Genomic DNA, 11,196 nt, shown 5'->3' on the forward strand with positions numbered 1-11,196 from the left:
ATGTGGATCCAGGTGCGCACCATGGACGGCAGCGAGACGCACCGCGTCGACTCGCTCTCCAAGCTCACCAAGGTGGAGGGGCTGCGCCTGCGGATACACGAGGTGTTCGGCGTGGAGCCCCAGCGGCAGCGGCTCTTCTACCGCGGCAAGCAGGTACCGGCGCGGCGGGGTGATTGACAGCCTCGGACCGGCAGCAGCGCGGCGCACGGACACCCCCGCCCGGCCCCGTCCTCCCCCCCGCTCATCTCCCCCTCCAGCTGAGGACGGATATTTTAATTTATTTATTTTTAATTGCGTGGAAATGAGGGGTTTTGCTGCCATCTAGTGATCCCCCGGCTCCCTCCCGCGCTGCTCCTCCCGTGGGCTTGCAAGGAGAGGAGCCAGCTGCAGAGTAGCCTTTATTCTTACTTTCCCTTACTATTTTCCATCTAATGTGTTGCTCTTCTGCCTTGACATCGCCTTTATGAAGTGTCTGAAAATTACCAGTAATTTTATGGTCTTTAAAGTGCTTAATGTTTTTGAGCCTTGCACGTTTCACCTCTCTGAGAGCCGTGAAGATCTCATTTTTCTTTGTAAATTGGGATAAGCAAGTCATGATTTTGAAATTCTTCGGCTCTCATGTCAAATTCTCACTAAGTACAGAGCACTTGAGTGTGGCTCAGTGGTGTATTATGTTCTCAATAATACGTTTACAATCGCTGTTGTACAACTGTTTTCTTTCCTGTGAGTTAATAATGTAACTAAATTAGCACTGAAGTCGATCAAAACCATTTTAAAATACAGTTGCTATATTCTGCCTAATCCTATGCTGCTAAACCTTCGTGTGAGGGAAACTCCTGATCTGGTGGTTGGTTGATCAGAGGATTTAATTTCAGAAAAATCAGTGAGATACTGAGTTGGCTAGAGATGGACAATTTTTTCTAGTTGCTTTTCTTTCTGTTTTAGGCAGTCTTGTGCTAACTGTACTCTGTAATTAGCAGGTGTGGCTGTAGAACATGGAAATACACCTGGACTAGCCTCAATCTAAGCTCAGGTACCAGTTCTAATATAAAAAGAGGCTTGTAGGATGGTGTAACACCTCTGAAGGGCTGTTGGGTGTAACGCACCTTTCTGTTGGGTTAAATGCATTAATTACCCATTTGTGTTGTAAATCAAGTGATAAGAGGGGATTGGTTCAGGGCAGGTGCCACTTGTCAGCCTTACCCTGAAGTCTGTGCAGACAACCGGGGTAAAACAGATTTTCAGGAGAAGCGGTGACTTCTCTGTCAGGATGCACTTGCCCTACAAAGGGAATCCCTCCTCCTGCGGTTCCAGTATTCCTTAGTTCAGGCAGAAAGGTTCCCCAGCGTGATCCAGCCTCTCTTAGGCCCTGTTCCCACTGTGCTTTGTCTGGCTTTTGGGATCCCTGGAAATGTTCAATTTCGTACTCATGAACATTTTTAAATGGGGTTAGAAAATTAGCTGGTAGTTAAAACCTGCCTCCTTTGTTAGAGGTTTGTCTTCAGTCCCGGGCTCTTCTTTCCGGCTGTGCTTTGAACTCCTGTGGTTTCCTGTCCTGTTCCTGTGCTCTTCCATTTCGATTTGCACCTGTTGTCACTGAGTCCTGTGCTGGTGTTGTTTCCATGTGGGTGACATTGTCTCTTGGTTAAGAAGAAACAACCAGTTTCTGGTGTGTTCTTACATAGCTCGAGGAGTTTTCATCTCTAAACCAGCAAAATGCTCAGATCTCTTCCTGTGCAGTCAGATTTCCAGGGATTGTTCCATAGCCATTTGATGCCATAAATCAGAATTGGATTATCATACTGATTCCTGTGAAGTGTAGATTTTTGTGGTTTTGCTCTGCTTCCCCCCGATAGAGAACAAAGCTCCAGGGACTGCTTTTTCTGGTGGTTTGGGCTGGAAGGGGATGATCATTTCCTGTATAATTTCTTAGTCAGACCTTAAATATGTGGGGAAGCTTGTCTGAACTTCTGACTGCTCCGTGGGCTCCAGCCTTGCATGTTAACTCTAAAATGATTGTGCTCCTTAGCGCTCTTGAGAGGTTATTGAGGGACCTCTTTCTCCCTCTGCACTTCTCTTTTTGCAGGGACTAGGTCTTGATTTGACTACAAACCGTGCCAAACTTGCATATAACTCTAGATAAACTCTTAAAATTAGAGAGGGTGTGAAATTAGGACACACCTGGCTATGCTAAAGAGCAATTGGGTAGTTTCAAGTTGAATTGAATCTTTTTTGATTTTACTTTCAATGGAAAAAATGTGTGTTTGCTGGGAGATGAGTGTGTGATTAACTCTTTGGCTTCTACTTAATGCTACAATTAATGGAGGTGGTGTAACAATGATCTGGATCACGCACAATTAAAATACAAAGACCAGTCTGCATTAGCATTTGGGATGTGTCTGAATTGAGGAAGAAATTATTTCCTTTTGAGTTTGTAGGTAGTGTGGAATTTTCTTTGAATCCTGATGAGAATGTGGGGGATCTGTAGTTGTTTAGTTGATGTTTCTAGGGAATGTGCTGAAAACTTTTCCAGATCTCATAGAGGCTGGGTAGCAAGTCCAGGGCAGCATGAAAGCCTTGCTCTCGCAGGTTGCGGGGTGATTGAAAAAAGAACATTTAAATAGCAGGGATAAGAGAGAAGGAGGGCCCAGTTAGTGGCTGATAAAGGTTTTAAAGCCACGTGGTCGATCTTGGCGGGCAGAGCCAGTCTGAGCTCGATGGGTGGTTGGAGTCAGCCCCGATGGAGGCAATAACCAGATGGTTTGGTGCTTTCCCTGCAGATGGAAGATGGTCACTCCCTGTTCGATTACAGCGTGGGGCTGAATGATATTGTTCAACTGCTGGTCAGACAAAGCCCGGCCGTGCTGCCTGCTGGGAGCAAGGAGAAGGACTCGGAGCTCTCGGACACCGACTCCGGCTGCGGCTCCGGCCCCAGCGAGTCCGACAAAAGCTCCCACAACGGGGAGGGTGCCCTGGAGCTGGAGGGACAGCCCGGCACGGCAGCTCAGCCCGACTGGACCGACCCCGGCTTCGGCCTCTACAAGGTGGGTCCTCACAAACGGAGAGCCCTCAGAACTGCGCCTTGCCAGGGGAATTGTTCCTCTGTGGTGGGGAGTTGCTGAAAATCTTTCATACCCCAATTGTGTGGGCAGTTCCATTCTTCCTCTCAAACCCTCCAACAACAAAGACAAAAATACCAACCAACCCACAAACCAATTAAATGCAACATGCTGTAGGTCAAAATATTTAGTTTTTTTCAACTGAAACTACAATACATTAATTGATTAAAAAAAAAAAAAAGCATTTAGAGTGTCTGGTTTGATTTTTTAAAAATTTTCCCAATATTTTTGCTTGGAGTCACTACATTTGTCAAAGCTGAAACTTTTCTTGAATGAACAAAAGAAAGTCTCAAGCAGCTGTTCAGAATTATTTTACTCCTCTGTTTCAATGGATTTTATTACAGATCTAGCGATGTCTTTGCCAGACTATGAGCAAGACACTTTGAAACTCTGTTACAGACTAGCCAATAATGGTTTGGGCTTGATAACAAGGCTGGTTTTATGTGTGCTGGTGTAGAATGGATTTATAACCTTACAAATTCAACCTAAGCAGACTGTAGGGCTGCACAACAGGACCAGGAAAGCAGAGGAAATCTTAATTCTTAAGGTGATCAATTAAATATCTTGATAACAGTGCAGTTCCTGAGATGGTTAAATCTTCAAGTAGATTGGAAATGAATGCTTAATTTGCAAATCCCTTTTGGTGAGCTGTACACTTTGCTCTGTGTAGATCAATGACTTGGTGGATGCTCGGGACACGGATATGGGGGCGTGGTTTGAAGCCCAGGTTGTGAATGTAACCAGGAAAAAACCCACCAGTGAATCAACTGAGAGCTGCACAGATCCTGACCAGCCCACAGCTGTCCCTGAAGAAGATGTAATTTATCATGTGAAATATGAAGAGTGAGTTTTGTTGCCTTCTTGGCCAATAAAGTCATTTGGATCATGTTGTTGATGAGAAATTTTATTGCAGATATTGCACAAATTAAAACAGAACTGGGCAGTGACATAGTAATGATGTCATTGAGCCCTGGTAACTGTAAGGTTTTACAGTTAGAATTCCAGGGGGCTGGAATCTTTTCTTTATGGGTACCAGCATTCATAGGAAATGCTGGTGTCCAAGTGTTAAAGGGAGGCAACAGTAGCAAAGTCAGAATGGTTGGTTCTGGCTGTGTCTGTGTGGGAGAAGGAGATTTTATCCTTGTGTTGCTCAGCAAAATCAGCCTGTCTGCATAAAACCTGTTACTCCTCAAAACTGATGTTGAATCGGATTTCTGTTCTCTGTTGCTCCCTTCAAGTTATCCAGAGAATGGGGTGGTGCAGATGAGCTCCAGTAACGTGCGGGCTCGGGCACGGACCATCCTGAAGTGGCACCAGCTGGAGGTGGGGCAGGTGGTGATGGTCAACTACAACCCTGATGAACCAAAGGAGAGGGGGTTCTGGTATGATGCTGAGATCCTGCAAAAAAGAGAAACAAAAATGACCAGGGAGCTCAATGCAAAGATATTACTTGGGTAAGCAAGTTCTTAACATGGAATAAATGGAATTCCCCAACACTGCCTCGGCTTTCTGAGGTCTGAGTGACTCTGCTGGCAAAGAATGGTGCAACAGAAGTGCTGGGGACGGATGAGAAGTGTCCTGTCCTTTTTGGGTGATTAACTTCAGCATACTGCAGTTCTGATTAGCTTCCACTGAGGAACTGGACACTTTAAGGGATGCTGATCCATGGATTCACTTAATGCTGAAAGGATGCAAAGCCATGAGGCAAATTACTGTTTATGTGTTAATTATCCATTAATGGCTTTACAAAAACTGCAGTGTAGTATTTTGTGGAGATAGGATGATGTAGAATGAACTCTCACTTTATAAAGGTGATGAAAAATCATTCCAGTTCTCTCCTGAAGGAGACTCTCGACTTCAGGAAAAAAAGGACATGTTTTTTTAAGTTTCAGGTAATTTTGACAGAGTTTCCAGAATATTCCTCCTTTTTCCTTGCACCGCAGTGATTTTGACTTTTTAGCTATAAAATATGAGAAGAATTAGTCTGAAATATATTTGGGGACAGGGGGAACAGTCACTCTAGATAATTGAAATGCTACAAGTGCCTGGATTCTCCCTGAGACAAGATGGGGTTAATTCTAATTGCATGGAAATGATTTGATTTTTAGTAGCAGAGCAGTCTGATGCATGCACAGTTGTGAACATGAGCTGTGGGATGAAGTCTGATCTCTTTTCTCAACTTCTTCTAGGGAAGCTGGTGATTCCTTGAATGACTGCACAATTATATTAGTGGATGAAATCTATAAAATTGAAGAGCCAGGCACTGCTTCTCCCATCAGTCTTGGTACCCCAAAACGTGAGTCTGATGTGGAGTTCTTGCATGTCTGTCTTACCTTGTGATGTTCTGCCAGTTGCCTCTGTGAGGATCAAAGGATTAAGAGTTCCAAGACACATTTAGTTGTGCCTCCTTTGACCATTTCCAGTGGATCTTGGCACTTGCTGAGTGTGGTTTCTGTTTGCCCACAGGACAGAGTGGACCTGTGTGTAAAGCCTGCAAGGACAACCCAAACAAGACCTGCAGGGTCTGTGCTTGTCACATCTGTGGAGGGAAGCAGGATCCAGATAAGCAGCTCATGTGTGATGAGTGTGACATGGCCTTCCACATCTACTGCCTCAACCCTCCCCTCAGCAGAATTCCAGATGATGAGGACTGGTAAGTTCTGAGGAGGTTTGTGGGGTGTCACAAGTACATCTAATTAGGAGCACAGAGTGAGGTCCGGGCCTTGAAGCTGCCCTCCAGTGGCCATATTGTGGCTGTATAGGGGTATGTATGTTTTGGGGTTGTTTTTGGTACAACTGCTTAGCTTTTCTTGAGCTTAATGAGAGTAGGTTTTAAGCCAGGTGGCTTGCACACTCCTTTTCCTAGTTTTGGGATCTAGATGCTTAATTCACGTACCTGCCTGAGGCCAGGGCTGGAGCAACCTGGGATAGTGGAAGGTGTCCCTGCCATGGCACGGGGTGGGACAAGACAAGCTTTAAGGTCCCTTCCCACTCAAACCAGTCTGGGACTCAAAGAGGACCAAATGAGAACCTGATGTTGGGAAGCTTCACTTGTGCAGTGGCTTTTATGGGCCAGTGCAGGCAGGTTCCAGGCCTCATCATCAGATCAGGCTGGTTTGAAAATGAAACATGTACAGTGAGAGATGTGGATGGTGAAATATATCTTTCAATAGACACAGTTAGTGAAATGCACTGCTTTATTCCCTCTGTCCTGTTTCAACATCTTATACAATGATTTTATATCATAGCTCTTTCCTGACACATCTGCAGTGCCTGGTGCAAGGACAGGAGCTGTTGTAGGTCAAATTCCTGTATGGAGGTGTTTCCATGTCCTGTCTGGTTTCACATGGGGAAATTGTAACATAGCTCGCTATGTTTGGAGGAAATTCTCCTAACTGAAGGCTTTGCTACTTGTTAATTTTCCCTGACTTTAGGTATTGCCCTGAATGTCGAAATGATGCAAGTGAGGTGGTTTTAGCAGGAGAGAAATTAAAAGAAAGTAAAAAGAAACAAAAGATGGCATCTGCTAATTCCTCCTCCCGGAGAGACTGGGGAAAGGTCAGTCCAAAGCTGTTTTACTTGGAATTTTGTTTGATCATTTGGGCTCTTGGCTGATCCTGCTCTCTGCCCAGGGCATGGCGTGTGTTGGGCGCACCAAGGAATGCACCATTGTCCCTTCCAACCACTATGGACCAATTCCTGGCATTCCTGTTGGCACCATGTGGAAATTCAGAGTTCAGGTATGAGGCTGAATCCTGGCCTGACCTACTGTGGGGAAAAATGGGAATGATCCAGCTCTTACAAGAAACCTGAAACAGTTAATCTGGAAATGCGTGTGTCACTGGATATGGAAGTGCAGAAGGAAAAGAATTCTGGCTTTGTCTGGATCAAGTGTTCCATAACTAATGCTGCATTGTCTGGGCCCATCAAGTGCTGGTTTATTTTGCTTTAGTGCTCTTTTTGGTAACTCAGAAAACCCAAAGGAAATATATTTGTTTCCAGTAGTTTGTCCTGGAGGTGTGTAGTGTGCTCTGGTAAGGGTGTCTCAAATATCCACTTATATGAAACAGAAGGTTTCTCATCCTGTTAGAAAGTTGGGGGAGAAAAAAGCACTGGCCTATCCAGATCTTGTTTGTGAGTATTGAGGGAAAGCTGCTATTACAACCCTTTCAAACCTTTATACAAATATTTAATATCTGTATTATTCTTAAGTACCTGGAGCCTTTTTATAAACAATTTCAGTAAGAAATAGCCAAAGTTTTAGATTTGCATCACAAACCTTATCTATGTGTTCAATTTATTGATACAGTTAATGGCTTATTTTTTTAGAGGCATTTTTATTTTTCTTCTGGCTGGAGCTGTTTTGAGGATAATGGTGAGAGCAGTTTCACCCTGTGATACGTGGAAAGCAAATGTGAAATAGCACAGTTAGTTCAGCTCCAGGCCCAGTCCTGTGTGGGGCCCTTTGAGAGCAGTTGCCTTCCAAACCCATTTTTGTTTTCCAGGTGAGCGAGTCCGGGGTGCACAGGCCCCACGTGGCAGGGATTCACGGCAGGAGCAACGATGGGGCCTATTCCTTGGTGCTGGCAGGAGGATATGAAGATGACATAGTGAGTGGATTCTGATTATTTATGCACAGAACCAAACAAACTTGTTAAAACAAAGGTTTGGCATTCATTACTTTTTGCACTCTACATTAAACACGTGCCCATCTTCACTTATTTTCTTCAGAAGGAAATGAGGCAAGGAAAAACTACAGTAATCTGTGACAACCTGAGCCACAGGATCATCTAAACCCAGTTTAATATCCCTATGTCAGCTTTTGGTCCCAGACTTTCCAAGGTCTCCCTTGCAACCACAGTTTGAACAATCCCACAGGCTGTGCTGCCAGCTGTTCACTTCCAGCAGATCCTGTGTGAGCCCTGGGCTGCTCAGGGGTCCTTGCACTGCTCAGAGTTGTGACAAGACATTGTCACCCTGGCCTCCTCTCCTGGCAGCCTGAGGGAGAGCCAGAGACTGGCCCAGACTGGGAGCTTAAACACAGGAAGCATCTTTCCTTTTTTGAGACTACCCCGCAGGTATACCCTACCTGGTTAAAAGACTCTTCTGCTTTTATTGATTTCTTTTTGTGACTGTGTCAAAGCCATCCGTGTTCATTTCAGGATCATGGGAATTCCTTCACATACACAGGGAGTGGAGGGCGAGACCTCTCTGGGAACAAACGCACGGCAGAGCAGTCCTGTGATCAGAAACTCACCAACATGAACAGGTTGGCAACGTTTGTGCTCCATTCTACCCTCAGACCTGGCAGTCTGTCAGCATGAGGAATTGTTTGGCCTGTTTGCATCCAAGGAAGCTGACTCAGTGGAAAAACTGTCAAAATTGGGTCTGGGCTGTGGTTTAGGCTGCAATCAGTTGCACAATGGGAATGGTCCTTTCAGTGCACTGTACTGGGACAGAACTGTGAGTGGTGTTCGTGTCACATGCAATACTGGCTGAAACGTAGGGAACAGAGCAGTAAATTGGGGTAGGAGCTCTGCTCTCTTCTGAAGACATTTGCAGTCACTGGTCACCTTGGGAGACCAGACCATTTGTAATTCTGAGCTGTTACTCTTACAGATAAGCCTGGACTTGAGTGGAGGAAGTGATCTATGCTGGTGCATTAGGGTAATGCCAGGAGTAATCAGCTGTTTAAGATGTGCCCCCATCAGGAGGTTCAAGGAGTGCAGAGGTGTCAGTGTTACACAGGTTCCATGGCAGTGCTGGTATTTAAGGCAAATACACTGAACTCTGGCCTCTCTTGCAGAGCCCTGGCTCTGAACTGCAGTGCCCCCATCAACGACAAGTACGGGGCTGAGGCCAAGGACTGGCGGGCGGGGAAGCCGGTGCGGGTGGTCAGGAACGTCAAGGGAGGCAAACACAGCAAGTACGCTCCTGTGGAGGGCAACAGATACGATGGCATTTACAAGGTAAGGAGGGCTGGGATTTGCTGGCTGAGTTAGGAAAAGATGATGTGGTTATGGCCAAGGGGGTTTTTACAGAGTGTGATGGACTTGCTCTGACTTTTTCAGGTTGTGAAATACTGGCCTGAAACAGGGAAATCTGGGTTTCTAGTGTGGCGTTACCTGCTTAGAAGGGATGATGAAGAACCTGCTCCTTGGACCAAAGAGGGAAAGGACAGGATGAAAAAACTTGGCCTGACAATGCAGGTACTGCCTTGGGGCATCACCTGGACTCCAAACTTGATGGAGAGCAGGGATTTTTCTGTTCTTACTGAGGATGATCCTTAGGTAAAAATTGAGACTGAGAGGGACACAAATGCTTCCAGTCTGCTGTGTTGTTTGTTTTTGTACATCAGGAGACTAAAAGGACAAAGCTCACCTTTTTTTTTTTGTATGGAAATTCTATAGGCTGCATTAGTGCTTAGAGCAGGGATCTGTTGCTTAAAATAGATTAAAGCTGCCCCTGGAGCAGGTCTCCAGAGGTCAGTTGTGGACCTGTCTTGGTCTGCAAGTCTGACCTGGTGTGTTTGCATTGGATGCTCTTTGTTTTGTTTCCCTGCAGTATCCTGAAGGATATTTGGAAGCTGTTGCAAACAAAGATAAGGAAAAAGAAAATAATGGAGATGATGAGTTTGATACCCCGGGGAAAGGGAAGAGGAAAAGGAAATCAGCAGGTTTGTGGAGTAGGCAAGTGGAAAGAGAAAGCCTTGGAGGTTTTGTGCGTTTTACTTGGTTGCTCTTTTCTGGTGTTTTCTTGGTTGGCTGTTTAAAAAAAATCTTTGTGTTTTCTTTCAGGTGGGGAGGAGAAACTCGTCACCTCCCCAGCAGGGACTCCAAAGAAAACGAAAGTTGAGCCATACAAGCTGACATCCCAGCAGAAATCTCTTATAAAAAGTGATGAAGCCAACGAAAAACTGTGGAATGAAGTCCTAGAAGCTCTCAAAGACGGACCGGTACATTGGGCCCTTTTCCCCAGAAATAAAGGGACAGCTGTACTTGCAGTGTCCCCAGACACAAACCCTTGGCCAAGTTAAAGAACAGCCTCAGACCTAAAATGATTTTATTTTAGTGTAAACATCCCCAGCAGGTTTAATGGGACTGGTGTTTGCATATTAAGATTCGTTGAAAATCTTTCTATGATCAAAGCAATCCCTTGCATTTAATGGGTGGGGTTTTGGGTGGATTTATGTGTTTTTCAGGGAGTAGTAGCACTAAGTTGATTTGAATGCTCTCTTTGCAGAAATTTCTCAATAAAGTGGAGGAGGCCTTTCTGTGTATTTGCTGTCAGGAGGTCGTGTTCCGGCCAGTCACCACTGTCTGCCAACACAACGTCTGCAAGGTGGGCTGGGCTCTGCTGGGCTGGGCCTGGAGCTGCCTCCTTGGTGCTGACAGGGAGGGGGGTTGGTTTGTTTGGAATTTTTTGCCAGGAATTAGTCCTTTATCGTGAGTCAGGTTTAGAGGGACTTTGGAGAAGTCCCTGGAGGGACAGGACACAGGGAGTGGCTTCCCAGTGCCAGAGGGCAGGGCTGGATGGGATCTTGGGAAGGAATTGTTCCCTGGCAGGGTGGGCAGGCCCTGGCACAGGGTGCCCAGAGCAGCTGGGGCTGCCCCTGGATCCCTGGCAGTGCCCAAGGCCAGGCTGGACATTGGGGCTTGGAGCAGCCTGGGACAGTGGGAGGTGTCCCTGACATGGCAGGGGTGGCACTGGGTGGGCTTTGAGGTGCTTCCAACCCAAAGCAGGCTGGAATTCCCTGATCTCTGCTGTGTCCAGCAGGAATTAGTCCTGGAGTGCAGTGCTCTTGTTCCCTCCTCCTGCCTCGCACTGCTCTGGGCCTTTCCCAGGAATCTCGGGGCTGTCTCACTGTGTCCGGGCTGTGCCGGATGAGCCAAACTCCCCATCCCTGACCCCTGCTGGCTTCTGTCCCCAGGACTGCCTGGACAGGTCCTTCAAGGCCTCGGTGTTCAGCTGTCCCGCGTGCCGCTACGAGCTGGGCCGCAGCTACAGCATGGAGGTGAACGAGGCCCTGCAGAGCGTCCTCACCCAGCTCTTCCCTGGCTACGGCAGCGGCCGGTGA

At 46.4% G+C, this 11,196-nt stretch overlaps 1 protein-coding gene across 2 annotated transcripts; it reads left to right on the forward strand.

Moving 5' to 3' along the window:
• Positions 1-11,196, forward strand: UHRF1 (ubiquitin like with PHD and ring finger domains 1; the record flags this gene model as incomplete). Of its 2 annotated transcripts, none has more annotated exons than XM_082297856.1 (16): positions 1-153; positions 2,781-3,044; positions 3,790-3,962; positions 4,358-4,573; positions 5,309-5,415; positions 5,586-5,772; positions 6,554-6,677; positions 6,752-6,859; positions 7,625-7,729; positions 8,282-8,388; positions 8,926-9,088; positions 9,191-9,328; positions 9,684-9,804; positions 9,917-10,074; positions 10,362-10,460; positions 11,050-11,196. In XM_082297856.1, 16 exons carry the CDS (start codon positions 1-3, stop codon positions 11,194-11,196), a joined length of 2,370 nt encoding a protein of 789 aa, XP_082153982.1. The 2 variants fall into 2 exon arrangements, with proteins under 2 accessions (XP_082153982.1, XP_082153981.1); XM_082297855.1 differs by having other exon boundaries at positions 9,684-9,795.

Source organism: Coloeus monedula (assembly GCF_965178545.1).
Source record: "Coloeus monedula genome assembly, chromosome: 27".
In the NCBI taxonomy this organism is placed as follows: Eukaryota; Metazoa; Chordata; class Aves; order Passeriformes; family Corvidae; genus Coloeus; species Coloeus monedula.